Below are 14699 nucleotides of genomic sequence, written 5' to 3'. Positions count from 1 at the left end.
AATATTTCAATCCAAAATAGATTTCTATTTTCTCATGTAGTCAGAGATAAAACACTTAATGTACATAACTTGGCTTTGGATTAGCAGAAACCTCAATCTTGCCTGGTATTATACAGCTGTTTATTGTCACAACTATAAGTCTTTTAGGTTTGATAAACAGGTGGAATTTGCTTTCTATCCCCAGGGTAATGCCAAATATATTGGCGTCTAAGGAATACGATCAAATTAGCTTAATTACTTCATGTTGACTTTAGTCACTGCTCTTTAATGTAAAAACTGCCACTTGCAGTTAATGGGAGTTGGTACTATTTAAATTGATCAAGTGCCTACTATGTATAAAACATTCAAGGAAGTTCTGTATATCTTACAGCAATTCAGTAGAGAAGTCTTTTCCCAGGGGTACATAAATCTGGAGTACTAGAAATCGCTGGATCAGTCCAACTGAAATAAAAGGGGGGAAAATGTATATATTCAGTAGTGTCATATAAATCTACACATAACTAACCACGTAAAATAACATACAATCACCTGCCACAAAATATCTGAATCATTTAACTTTTCAGGGGCTTAAGGAGCTGCAACAGGATTTCCTATTACACCCATCGTCACTTGAGAAAGCATATACAATATTGAAGAAAACACTCAAAACACAACAAGAATGTTATCTTTCAAAATTCCCTTTTGAGATTCTGGTGAAATTTTTATGAAAAGAAAAGGCTTTAATTTTTTATTTATGGTTTTTATTAGGCTATAAGAGAATGCACTCACAGCACGGTATTCCACAGACACACATAAAACTATAGATTCGCATCAAGGTTATCATAAAAGCATGGGGAAATTATTTTTTTATTCTCTGACAGCTTTAACTTTATTAAACAACCTAATAAAAAACAATCAATCAAGATAACAATCCAAATTATGACAATTGTGCAAGTGAAGACATGATGAGCTATATCTAGTTCAGATGGTTAAAACTGAGCAAATGTAGATGTATGTGGAACACATTTTCATTTATGTCACTTTCAGTGAATTTAAATTGGGTCAAATTAAATAAAGAATTTTCATATATAATGCAATGAGCTTTCAAATCTAAATTATTACTATCTCAACTTCACCTGGATCAAACTCATCCTGAATAAAAGCAGTACCAGAATACCTTTGTAGGGTTATAACTTGTTGATAGTTCACAGGAGCTTGAAAAAGGACAGTGTTTACAAAGTGTTTGTTAAGCTGCTTGAAAACTATTTTACTCTTTTCAAGGTTTTAATAGTATGGTAAGGGCATTATTTGAGTGGAGGACTTTAAAGAAAGCAATTGAGGTTTTGCAAAAAGGGTAGGACTACAGACCTTCCCATCTTTAATGTCCTCCTAAAATTCCAGATTATGGCAAAATTCAGATTATTCAGGCTACAGCATCACAGCTCTTACCTTCAGAAAACATTAGCCTCTGATTCTAAGTTCGGTGTCTGCTTTTGCTAGGCCTTGTATATATGTGTGTATGCAGGAGGAGGAGACTGGCAGTGGGGATCTGTTCATAACAGAACATTTTCAGGCTAGCCCCAGTCCTGGCCTTTGCCTAATCTTGCCCTGTCCCATAATGTGGTTTTCAAGAGCTAAATCAGGATAGACATTAGTTCCAACCAAATGAGAAAATCTCAAAACAACTTGTGGTTGGTACTGCCTGCACCTGTGTGGATGGCTCCAAGGGATGCTAAATCCAGCCACTCAGGGAACCACTAAGCACATGCAGAACTATAGCTCATGTACAGTGTTGCCCATTGAAGTGGGTCAAAACTTGCTTCTGGCCCAGCAGCACTGCAGTCGACACTATACAGCCCCTTTCTACCCAATCAAGAAGGCTGTGAGGAACTGAGGGCCCATCTAAACCAACTTGGAGTTGCCTTCAAGGGCAAAGACAAAGCTTTTAGCATCCTTATCAAATTCCTACAAAATATAAAACAAGAGTGGAAAATGCAAGATGTCTTGGCCAGGGAAAATATAAGAAACAGACAACAAGTGTCTTATCAATAGAAGGGTAAATTTTAATTGGAGAGTATTTGCAAGATTTGACAGTCTCCTGCAAGTGACATTCCCTAATTTACTGCCATTGTAATGTTGCAATTTTTTGATCTATATAGTGGTCCTATGGGTTCAAAGAAGACACTGCTAATAGTGAGATTTTATTCATTCATTCAATCGTATTTATTGAGTGCTTACTGTGTGCAGAGAACTGTACTAAGCACTTGAAATGTACAATTTGTCAACAGATAGAGACAATCCCTGCCCAACAGGCTCACAGTCTAAAAGGGGGAGACAGACAACAAAACAAGTAGGCATCAATACCATCAAGATAAATAGGATCATAGATATATACACATCATTATAATATATACAAATATGCACAAGTGCTGTGGGAAGGGGGTAGAGCAGAGGGAGGGAGTAGAGGCAACGGGGAGGGGAGGAGGGGCAGAGGGAAAGGGAGGGCTCAGTCTGGGAAGGCCTCCTGGAGGAGGTGAGCTCTCAGTAGGGCTTTGAAGAGGGGAAGAGAGTTAGTTTGGTGGATGTGAGGAGGGAGGGCATTCCAGATCAGTGGTAGGACGTGGGCCAGGGGTCGACAGTGGGACAGGCGAGAATGAGGCACCATGAGGAGGTTAGCAGCAAGGAGTGGAGTGTACGGGTGGGCTGTAGAAGGAGAGAAGGGAGGTGAGGTAGGAGGGGGTCAGGTGATGGAGAGCTTTGAAGCCAAGAGTGAGGAGTTTTTGTTTCATGCGAAGGTGGATAGGCAACCAGTGGAGGTTTTTGAGGAGGGAAATGACATGCCCGGAGCGTTTCTGTAGAAAGACAATCTGGGCAGTGGATTGAAGTATAGACTGGAGCATGCAGAGACAGGAGGATGGGAGATCAGAGAGGAGGCTGATGCAATAATCCAGTCGGGATATTATGAGAGCTTCAGTGTGTGCAACTGTGGTTGACTCAATAAGCAGTGCATGACAATCTCTCTCCCCACCCCTTCACCCACTCCCATTTAAGACTGCCACCTGCTACACTACTGCAATTGCTAACCACAGTATCTGGCACCATTTTTGCATCTGCTTCAGTCTCAGGCTTCTGGAAGCCTCAATTCTAAGAATCATCCACAAGGGCAGGAACTAAGTCCTCCACTTGAATTATATGCCCGCAAGTACGCAGTACAGCACTCTGCACACCTTAGGCATTCAATGAATACTACTGATGATAGTCTGCTGTCTCCCAACTGTCCACAATTACCCCACAACAAACAAGATTTTGTTTCACTAGTGTTTGCTGGGGGGAGATGGCTGACAGAGAAGAGGGAGAAAGTTAAGGAAATACTTTGAAACCAAGGGTCAGGAATTTCTGCTTAATGCTGAGAGGAATACAGGCCCATTAGAGGTTTCCGAAGTGTGGAGACGTACATGCTGAATGGCATTTAAAAAAAAAAAAGATCTGGGCAGGAGAGTGAGCTATGGTCTGGAGAAGGGAGAGGCTTGAAACAAGACTTGAAAAGCAGCATGGACTAGTGGATAATGCACGGGGCTGGAAGTCAGAAGGACCTGGGTTCTAATCCCATGTCCGGCACTTGTCTGTGTGACCTTGGGCAAATCGTTTCACTTCTCTGTTCCTCAGCTACCTCATCTGTTAAATGGGGATTAAGACAGTGATCCCACGTGGGACAGAGCAGTGTCCAACCTGATTAATCTGTATCTAGCCCAGAGCTTAGAGAAGCAGCGTGGCTCAGTGGAAAGAGCATGGGCTTTGGAGTCAGAGATCATGGGTTCGAATCCCAGCTCGGCCACTTGTCAGCTGTGTGACTTTGGGCAAGTCACTTAACTTCTCGGTGCCTCAGTTACCTCATCTGTAAAATGAGGATTAAGACTGTGAGCCCCACGTGGGACAAGCTGATTCCCCTGTGTCTACCCCAGTGCTTAGAACAGTGCTCGGCACATAGTAAGCGCTTAACAAATACCAACATTATTATTATTAGCTTAGCATGGTCCCTGACACATAGTAAGAATTTAAATACCATCAAAAAAAAAAAGTGAGGAGGTGAAGGGGGTGAATACTGTAGTATAGTTGGGATATGAAGTTCCCCTGGACTAGGGAGGAGTTTGGTTGGAGAGGAAGGGATGGATCAAGGAAGTGTTATGGAGGAATAAACTGCAGGATTTAGTGACAAAGCATAGTTAAAAGAAAACAAGGAGTCACTGATGATACCAGGGTTCAGGGCTGGGGAGGATAGTGGTGTTGGCAACTTTGGTGAAAGTTGGGAAGACAAGTGATTTTTGGATGGAGGAGATCAGTTCATTTCTAGACATATTTAGCTAGAGAAACTGGAGAGACAAACATGTGAAAATGCGAGTGAGGCTAGTGAGTTAGATTTGGGGGTCATCTGCATGAAGAGATGGTAGCTGAAGCTCTGGGAGTGTATGAGCTGCTTCAGCTTTTTTTTAAAAAAAAAACAAACCAGGATCCACAAACACTCTTTGATGTTTTGAAGCTGCCTGTACCTCTTAGGCACAGCAAAGATCATGTCGGCCTGGAGCTATTCCATGGCCTAAATCTCACTGTAATTTTGGGAGTACATGGTTAATAATGCTCTCCAGTAGCTTGTTCATTGGGTGTGGGTGCTTTATAATTATGTGTATTATATTGTTATTCAGAAATGTGACTCAAGCCCAACCTTGATCTAAGTTATAAGTACAGCAAAACTATTGTGAGCTTTGTTTCACTAAAATAATTCAAATTACAACACTACACCTGTGATCAATCCAGTTTACAAGCAGGCATAAATTGCTATTTTAAGTGGTCATTTATTCTGTTAGAGTGGAAGAGCCACAAGTAACAAGCTTTGCACAGTCAGGTCATACTCCTTATTACCTTTTAATTTTAAGCTTCATGCACAGTTTTCCAAGGCTTATTCTGCAAGTCTTTAAACTCCCTCTCACATTCACTTACTTTCCAAATTACAGAAGGATTGCCAAATATCTTCCATTTTGTCCCAGGATTTTTTCCTTGAGCACTGAAAATTTCTACAAATGGGCCTCCCTACAAATCAAATAGAAGGTTGCATTAGGAGTGGGCTTATATAATGGGTTAACAGTTACCTTCGGCTAAGTTATTTTGACCACAGTTTCCCACCAAATGTTTAATTTACTCAGTATATAATAGGTAAGCATAATCACTATATTTTACTTTTTTCAAAACTACTAGTCTCAGTAGTGAAAACATTGGACTTGTGAATAATGTGCTGTCAAAATTTGAAAATTCCATACCTTCACTTTCTTCTCCAATTACAAATTATCTACATAACCATAAATACTATTCTTCCACCACATTACCCAGACCAGATTCTTCTTCACCATCTAAATAGACATCACCGTGGTCCAGGTGGTTGTCATATCCTCCCCACTCAACTCCATGAGTTCAAATCACTCTCTAGACTATAAACTCATTATGGGCAGGGAACATGTCTGCTAATTATGTTGTACTGTAGTCTGACAAATGCTTAGTACAGTGTTCTGCACATGGTTAATGGTCAGTAAATATCACTGATACCCCAGCATTACTGCTGGATCAGTCTCCTCACTAGTCAGCCTGCCTCCAGACTATACTTCTCTGCTGCCCATCCTTTCATACACCCTCCCCCTGCCCGTACATTTATGTAAATATATTTATGCTTTATTACTTCCTCCTACCTGTAATCTATTTTAATGTCTGCCCCTCTCTCTGCTATATTGTAAACTCCTTGAAGGCAGGGATTATACTATATTACTCTCCCAAGTGCTTAGTACAGTGCCATATTTGATTACATTCCAAAATGTGGTAAAAGTTATCCCACCACTGCCAAATGGAACATATTTCCCCTTTTATCATATTACACTCAGAATGTTTTTGCTCACACTGCTCATTGTAGTAGAAATCCATTTTCAAAGCTTTTTGTTTTCAAATTTTCTTTGTAATTGCCATATTACCAAACTTTGGAACGTGCATGTGTCACCACATAATCTGCCGTCACAGCTCTTCCCAAATTGGAAATCATTAGAAGACATCTGCAAGAAGTTGAGGATCCACAAAACATTTCCATGGGCAAAGAAAAAATCAATCCTAGTCTTGCTCAACCTTCACATCATATTACAAGAGAGTCATATTCACTTATGCTTTGGGTACAGACAATCCTTTCCTGGGCATACAAAACTTAAGCACTTATGAAACAAATTTACAAGTCATATTGAGCTCTGGTATCCTCTACATGGCTTGTGAAATTGCTTTCCTGCATTCAGAAATCATTTCAAGCTCAATCCAAGATGCAAAAACAAACACGACTTCAAAGAGCTTATATATACGCTCCATTGTTTCCCATTCAATTCTGACGAAAGCAGAGTACAAAAATAGAGCATGTTGGGCTTCCAACACAGCAAACTAAACTTTAATTTCTATATTGAAACATAACATGTTATGATTTCTTTTTCAGTTATGTGTATTTCTTAAGAGACTTTACTCAATTTTTTAAATATTTGGTCATGTAGACCCACCTAAACAGAGCCTGTTATGGGCATTCAATTCATCATTCTCCCTTGTAAACCTGAAAGCAAGTAAGGGGAAATGCTGATGCTAAAAACATTAAACCAAAGACTGTCTGCAACCTTCAATTATAGTCTATGGTAATTGAATGCCTAATTATGATTGTCTTTAAGGAAAGGGCAGTATTTGAAATAGCAGATATGTCTGTTCTGAGCAGACTGTTCAGCAGCAGAAAGTAGTTTAAATTAAATTTGACTTTTAATTTGCAGGTTGAGAATTTTTCACAAAACTTTTGGTGCTTACTAATTGACTTAATTCAGGTTTTAACAGTAATATTTAACAGTTGGGCAGAGGGGGGGTGGTATGCCACTTTTATTCTAGGTAATAATAATAATAATAATGTTGGTATTTGTTAAGCGCTTACTATGTGCCGAGCACTGTTCTAAGCGCTGGGTATTACAAGGCAGTAGAGAAGCAGTACTAGAACCTTCAAGTCACAATTCTAAAGGGGCTTAATAATAATAATAGTATTTGTTAAGCGCTATGTGCATTATGTGCCAGGCACTGTGCCAAGTGCTGGGGTGGACACAGGCCCTATCTCACCTGGGGCGCTCAATCTCAATCCCCATTTTGCAGATGAGGTAACTGAGGCATAGAGAAGTGAAGTGACTTACCCAAGGTCACACAATAGACAAGTAGCAGTGTCAGGATTAGAATCCATGACTTTCTGACTCCTGGGCCTGTGCTCTATCCACCATGTGCTGATGAAGCAGTATGGTGAAATGCAGAGCCACTTCGTGGTGGCGAAGCAGTATAGCACAGTGCATAGAGCACGAACCTGGGAGTCAGAAGGTCATGGGTTCTAATCGTGCTCCGCCACTCATCTGCTGTGTGACCTTGGGCAAATCACTTCATTTCTCTAGGCCTCAATTACCTCATCTGTAAAATGGGGGTTGAGATTGTGAACCCCACATGGGACGGGGACCGTGTCCACCCCGATTTGCTTGTAATCACCTCAGCGCTTAGTACAGAGCCTGGCACACTGCACTTAACAGATGCCATAATTATGAAGATGAATGTTCACAAAAAACATCAAAATTCGCTAAAATTCCTTTAGTAATTTTAAAGATGCCATTGGCAATAACACACCGCACACGACACCACTCTAAAGGCTACTATCTGGGAGAACCATCTGACGGTTGGGTAATAATAATAATAATGTTGGTATTTGTTAAGCGCTTACTATGTGCAGAGCACTGTTCTAAGCGTTGGGTTAGATACAGGGTAATCAGGTTGTCCCAAGTGAGGCTCACAGTTAATCCCCATTTTACAGATGAGGTAACTGAGGCCCAGAGCAGTTAAGTGACTTGCCCACAGTCACACTGCTGACGAGTGGTGGAGCCGGAATTCGAACCCATGACCTTTGACTCCCAAGCCCGGGCTCTTTCCACTGAGCCACACTGCTAATCGGTGCAAAGCCAGGCGTTGTAGTGCAATGGAAACAGGTAAGCGGACTGGGAGGGGAGAAGAACATCGGGATTGGAATGAAAGAAAGGGAGGGAGGAGGCGAAAAGCGATGCAGGTCCGAGCGGAAAGAAGAGGCCACTATATGGCTTGGCTGATCACAGCACAGTGCAGCCCAGAGGCGACAGGCCAAGGAATGAGAATTATGAGATGATGGGGACTCTCCCCAACAAATGTCCCCGGAAAAGAGGTGCCGCTGCCGGGCTCATTTGGCCTTTCCAAACCAATTTGGGAAAGATTGAACGCAGAGAAAGGGAAAGAAAGGGAGAGAGATGTTTAAAAGCCATCTCCGTTTAGCTGGTACTCGTTTTTGAACATCCTTGCAGGAATTTTAGGCTTTAGGACAGTAATTTCGGCTCTTCAGTGAACAGTGGGTCACTGACGGCTAGAACAAAAGAGAGATATGGGTGGGTGTTTCGTTTATTTGTGGATTAACGCCATTCATTCCGTTCCTCCCGGGGGCTAATCCCACCCCTGCCATCCACAGAGCGATCATTAGGAAATCATTTACCTCGGTGACGCCAACACAGGGGCAGGAGAGTTGCTCTCGTCAGCCCCCCCACCACACAAAACAACAACAAAATAAACTACAAAGGCACTATCGAGCAGCCAACTGTTTGGCCGTGGAACGAGTATTTTCCTTTCGTAACCTACGCTACCAATTTCCTTGCCCAGGGAAACGTACCGCGTTGCCTACTACACCACCCCCATGGGAGTGGTAAAAGGGAGAGGGAGGAAAATCCAATTGAAGCAGGGGAGGGCGGGGCACTTTCAGGTGGAAAGGGGATATCAATTGGGCCATGCAGAAGTCCCCCCTCTCCCCGGTCGAAATTGGCAATCTCCTCTCCTTTCTCTTTTGTAAAACGGAAATTAAATACGTGTTTTACAACTCTCCCTTATTCTGTGAGCCCCACGTGGCACAGGGATTGAGTCTGTTAACAGAGTGGTATTTCTTAAGCACATACTGTTTCTAACCATGATGTGATTACATTTAGTACAAGACTTGGCATAGAGTAAGGGTCTAAATTACATAGAAGTTATTGTTATAGAATATCGTCTCAATTGTCAAAGAGAAGCAGTGTGGCATAGTGGAAAGTGCCTGGGCCTGGGAGTCAGAAGAACCTGGATTATAACCCCTGCTCAGCCACTTGTCTGCTGTATGACCTTGGGCAAGTCATTTCTTATTGCCTTGGTTCCCTCATCTGTGAAATGGGTATTAAGACTATGAGCTCCATGTAGGATAGGGATTGATACATGCAACCTGGTTATCTTATATCTAGCCCAGCGCTTAATAATAACAGTATTTCTTAAATGCTTTCTATGTGCTAGGCACTATACTAAGCGCTGGGGTGGATAAAGGCAAATCGGATTGGATACAGTTCCTGTCCCCTGTGGGGCTCACAGTCTCAATCCCTATTTTACAGATGAGGTAACTGAGGTCCAGAGTTAGTAAAGTGATTTGGCTAAGGTCACACAGCAGTCAAGCAGACTCCCAGGCTCGTGCTCTATCCACTAAGCCATGCTGCTTCTCATAATACAGTACAGCATTGAAGCAGCGTGGCTCAGTGGAAAGAGCATGGGCTTTGGAGTCAGAGGTCATGAGTTCGAATCCCAGATCTGCCACTTGTCAGCTGTGTGACTTTGGGCAAGTCACTTAACTTCTCTGTGCCTCAGTTCCCTCATCTGTAAAATGGGGATGAAGACTGTGAGCCCCACGTGGGACAACCTGATTCCCCTGTGTCTACCCCAGCGCTTAGAACAGTGCTCAGCACATAGTAAGCACTTAACAAATACCAACATTATTATTATTACAGTACCTGTCACATAGTAAGTGCTAAACAGATACCATGAAAGAAACCCAATTTATTTGGATTACAGCAAGGTTTATTTTCTATTCATGTTGATCAAGTCTGATAACCCAAGATGATAATGGTGGTATTTGATAACTGTCTGGCACATAGTAAGCACTTAACAAATACCATAATTAGTAATTATTATTATAAATGCATACTATTTGCCAAGCACTGCAATAAGCACTGGAAGGGAAAGGAAAGAATTTGCAGTACTGGCAAGAACTCAAAAAATCAAATTGGAATTGAGGTGGGCAAGCATACATTTTAAAGTTTTTTAGTGCCTTGGCTTGGAATTGTTGAAAATGAATTAACTGCAGTTATTACCATTTCAAGAATATTTACCAGAATTCTGCTGGTTGGCCATTACACTCAATTTCCTTAAATTGAGTGGTCACTGTAAAGTATAAAAGGAATTGGAACTGTTTCTTTACTTGATACAATTATTTAAGAAGTAGGTACATTTCTTAGCAACTACATTTAATTACTCAATTTGAGAACATTAAAAAGTAGTAATTTACAAACTTGAAACTACAACATTATTCAATAAAACTTAATTTTGCAATGAATTATGGTATGAAAATTCAATCCTAGCATTTAGTTTTTCCATTCAAAATGGAACTCCATTACTGAAGAGGTTTAAAACTGGAATTTTTTTTAAGGTCACAGAAACTCAATTTTGCAATCCATTATTTCAGTGCAGAAAACACACTACCAAACCCCAAATGGTAGCAAACCTTTATTTTTTTGAAATAGGCAATGGGCACCACAATAATGGGTTAATGGGGTGAGGGAGAACACTGTTGATAAATGTTGAAAATGCATTTACAATGGTAATTTAACAACATTGTTTTTTATCTGCCTGGATTTCATAGCTCAGGATCACTGTGGATTAATTTTGTGATTGAATACAACAATCATTTCTAGAAAATTGAAAAAAAATGCACATCTAATGCTTAAAAGGTCATGTTGGAGAACAGCAAGTTTTAAGCATTTTACCTAAATGACTTTTTTTTTTCATTTGGTGGCACGCTTAAGTTTTCAAGAACCTTGGAAAAGAGTATGGTTATGGGTAAACCACCCAAAGATGTTTGCCATTTAGGTCTTTCATTTTTAGATGTTGCTACAATATAATGGTTCATCACCTTGGAAAAGGCTTTACAATATCTGCTTCCTGTGTTTTTTCCTCTCTTAAACTGAGCATAAAAAGAAGGGGATGGGGGCAATTAGCATTAACCCATAGTTGTGTTTTTGGACCTAAAAGAAAAACAAAGTGACTTTACACTCAGTACTAATTTGCATCTTAAATGACACAAATGAATTTCTTCTGGCAGGGAATATAGTGTTAAGTCTAAGTTTGTTTAATACACATACCTCAAAATCACAGGCCTAAAGCCAAGGTTGATTTATGATAGAACTGAAATACAGCAGCGGAGGCAGTGAATCTCAGATGACTGGTTTTAGCTTCTCCCAGGAAAATCAATTCTCACGTACTGAATCTTTTAAAACCAGCTCCATCACCTTGCTAAATGTGTTTTAAAATACAAGTTGAATGTTTTTAATACTTTCAAACTAATTTGAAGACCTATGTCTGAGGACAGAAACACAGAGCACAAATCAAGTCTTTGTATACAACTGTAGGATTAATAAAGATAGTTTTACTTAACAAAGAAATAAATTATCATGAATTGATGTTTGTAAAGTATATGGTATAACATACCACCACCAGTCTCTTTCAAAGACATGTTTTCAGAAAATGCCGATTATGAAAATGAAGAGTTTATTTACCACCAAGATTATGTGCGGACAGTAGCCTTTCAGCAATAACATATGCATCCATCCCACCTGAGACAACTCGATTAATAAATACCTTATTATTTATTGAGCACCTCCTCTGGGCAAGCACTGCAAAGCAGTGTGGCCTAGTGGAATAAGCTCTCTAATCTCTGCTCTGTCACTTGTCTGCTGTGTGACATTGGGCAAGTCACTTAACTTCTCTGTGCCTCAGTTATCTCATCTATAAAATGGAGATTAAGACTGTGGACCCCTTGTGGCACATGGACTATATCCAACCTGATTATTTGATATATACCCTAGCACTTAGTACAGTGCCTGGCACAAAGTAGGCACTTAACAAACACCTTAAAAAACAAACACCTTAAAAAAAAATTAAGCACTTGAAAGAAATCATCCTTGTCCCTAAAGAGCTTACAATTTAGGGAGGAAGACAGATACTAAAATAAATTCAGATAGAGGAAGTAATAGAATATAAAATACATACTTAAAGGCTAAGATGAGTTGAACCTGGAAGTGCTGAATTGGTAGTTGTGGGATATAAACTGAGGATATTAGAAATCAAGTGGGAAAGACTTCCTTGAGGAGATGTGATTTAAGAAGGGCCATGAAGATGGTGAGAGCAGAGGACTGCCTAATGTTAAGAATGGGGGTGGGGGGCAACACCTAGGTTCTAATCTTGGCTCTTCTACCTGCCTGCTGTATGATATAGGCAAATTTTGTCCTCTGAAAATTGGAGATTAAATATATGTTTGCCCTCCCACTTAGACTGTGAGTCCCATGTGGGACAGAGACTGCATCTCATCTGATTGTCCTGTATTTGTTAAGTGCTTACTATGAGCCACAGGACTGTACTAAGCACTTGGATAGAAGCAAGATAGTCAGATTGAACACAGTCCCTGTTCCACAAGAGCTCACAAGCATTTAGTACAGTGCTCTGCACAAAGTAAGCACTTAATAAATATGATTGAATGAGGAGGGAGAACAGGTATTGAATCCACAATTTACAGATGAGTTATAAAGGAGTTAAGTGACTTGCTTAAGGCCACACAGCAGGCAAATGGCAAAGCTAGGATTAAAGCGCTCAATAAATATGATTGAAATCTGGCCCTCTAACTCCCAGTTCTGTGCTCTTTCCACTAGGTCACATTGCTTTTTGGTATACTCTTGGTATATGGTAAGTGCTCTACAAATACTGCTGTTATTATTTCACCTTTTCAGGAGCCTTCTCAGTGATTGGTAACCATGGAAGACCCAAGAAACTTTAGGAGTTTACAGCTCTCTTTATTGCTCCTTTAACTTTGTCAAAAGTTAGGTGCTGAGATCTGGATAAGCCTTATGTTTCCAGGACTGTCCAGCTCCTGTTTGGAGTTCTGTAATCCTATTCACAGGTATTTCTCCCATAACAAGTGCCTTCACTTTGCTTTTTAGATAGAACATGTAGGCAAATTTGTGAACATCCTTCTAAAATTGCTGTCAGGACAGAATATGAAGCAGTGTGGTCTAGTGGATAGAGCACCGACCTGGGAGTCAGAAGGATCCGGGTTCTAATCCTAACTCTGCCATTTGGCTGCTGTGTGACCTTGGGCAAGCCACTTAACTTCTCCATGCTTCAGTTACCTCATCTGTAAAATGGGGATTAAGACTGTGAGCCCCATGTGGGACAACATGATTACCTTGAATCTACCCCAGTGTTTAGAACAGTGTTTGGGACATAGTAAGGGTTTAACAAATACTATAATTATTATTATTATTACCTCATCTGTAAAATGGGGATTAAGACTATTTGTCTCAGGTGGGATTTGGACTGTTACTAACCTGATTAGCTTGTATCTACTCCAGTGTACACATCTGTTTTCTGATGAGATATGCTTATTTGGTTAAATCATTCAATCAATAGAATGTATTGAGCACTTACTGTGTACAGAACACTGTACTGTTTGGGTGAGTACAGTTCAATACAGTTGCTATACATGATCCCTGTCCAGAAGGAGTTTATAAATATTGATGACAAGCAATAATAATAGCAAATGATTAAAAATGAAGTGCTATTTTTTAAATGCCTTCTTTATTTCAGTGTGGAATTATAAGCCGTTACACTTACAATGTCAGTCAGTCAATTGTATTTATTGAGCACTTACTGTGTGCAGAGCATTGTACTAAACACTTGGGAGAGTACAATATAACAATATAACAAACACATCCTTCCCACGAGATTACAGTCTAGAGTCCATAATGTAGCTATATTTCCCAGTTCTGTGACCTTGGGCACATCACTTGACTTCCCTGTACCTCAATTGCCTCATCTATAAAATGGGGATTGAATTTCTGTTCTCCATCCTCCTTAGACTATGAGCCCCATGTGGAACAGAGACTGTCTGCCTTGATTATCTTGTATCTACCCCAGTGTTTAGTACAGTACTTGGAAGATAGTAAGCATTTAACAAATACCACAATTATTATTATTATTATTGCAAGCTAACAGTGAGGTGATGTTAAAAATACAAGGTTGAGCTGCCAACAACCAGAACAGCAACTGTTAATCATGTGGATTCTCAGGGCCAATCAAGAGGCATAAATAAGGAAGCAATCCCCTGGCAAAATTTCGCTCTCCATATACTCAACCTAATATTTGCCTGAGCTATTAAGCTGAATTGAGACAAATAATACTAATCACCAAGTCTCCTTTGTTAGGTTGAAAATAAGGCTGCTAAAGTTTGCATCATTAAGAAACATAAAATTTGTTAATATTTGGTTCATACTCCACATTTACATCCCTGGATAGGCTCTGATTGTCACTGTCTCATTTTCAAACACAACAAACATGCTCGATGTTTTTGGTCATCTTTTCAACCCCATGCAAATCTGAACACAACCTGTAGGCAGGACTTCTTCCAAGACCCATTCACTGTGGAACATTTAATTTCAGCTCAGCTAAGAGGAAGTTGGAGAGGAATTTCCAAGTTGGAGTCAGCCTCCTCTCCTTTATCT

General features: G+C 40.3%; 1 protein-coding gene across 1 annotated transcript in view; it reads right to left on the bottom strand.

Moving 5' to 3' along the window:
* The window catches only part of CFAP20DC (CFAP20 domain containing), a 90547-nt gene extending 82165 nt beyond the window's left edge, over positions 1–8382 (bottom strand). The window contains exons 1-5 of the mRNA XM_029051092.1: positions 8364–8382; positions 4975–5066; positions 1892–1944; positions 1116–1156; positions 369–441 (exon numbers count right to left, since the gene is read on the bottom strand). Coding sequence (XP_028906925.1) covers positions 369–441; positions 1116–1156; positions 1892–1944; positions 4975–5066; positions 8364–8382 — 278 coding nt within the window. The remainder of the gene's footprint in view (positions 1–368; positions 442–1115; positions 1157–1891; positions 1945–4974; positions 5067–8363) is intronic.
* Positions 8383–14699: the final 6317 nt, after the last annotated feature.

This window comes from Ornithorhynchus anatinus, chromosome X1 (assembly GCF_004115215.2).
Source record: "Ornithorhynchus anatinus isolate Pmale09 chromosome X1, mOrnAna1.pri.v4, whole genome shotgun sequence".
Taxonomy (NCBI): domain Eukaryota; kingdom Metazoa; phylum Chordata; class Mammalia; order Monotremata; family Ornithorhynchidae; genus Ornithorhynchus; species Ornithorhynchus anatinus.
Note: the sequence above shows the minus strand (reverse complement) of the source record. Positions and strands in the feature narration are given on the sequence as shown.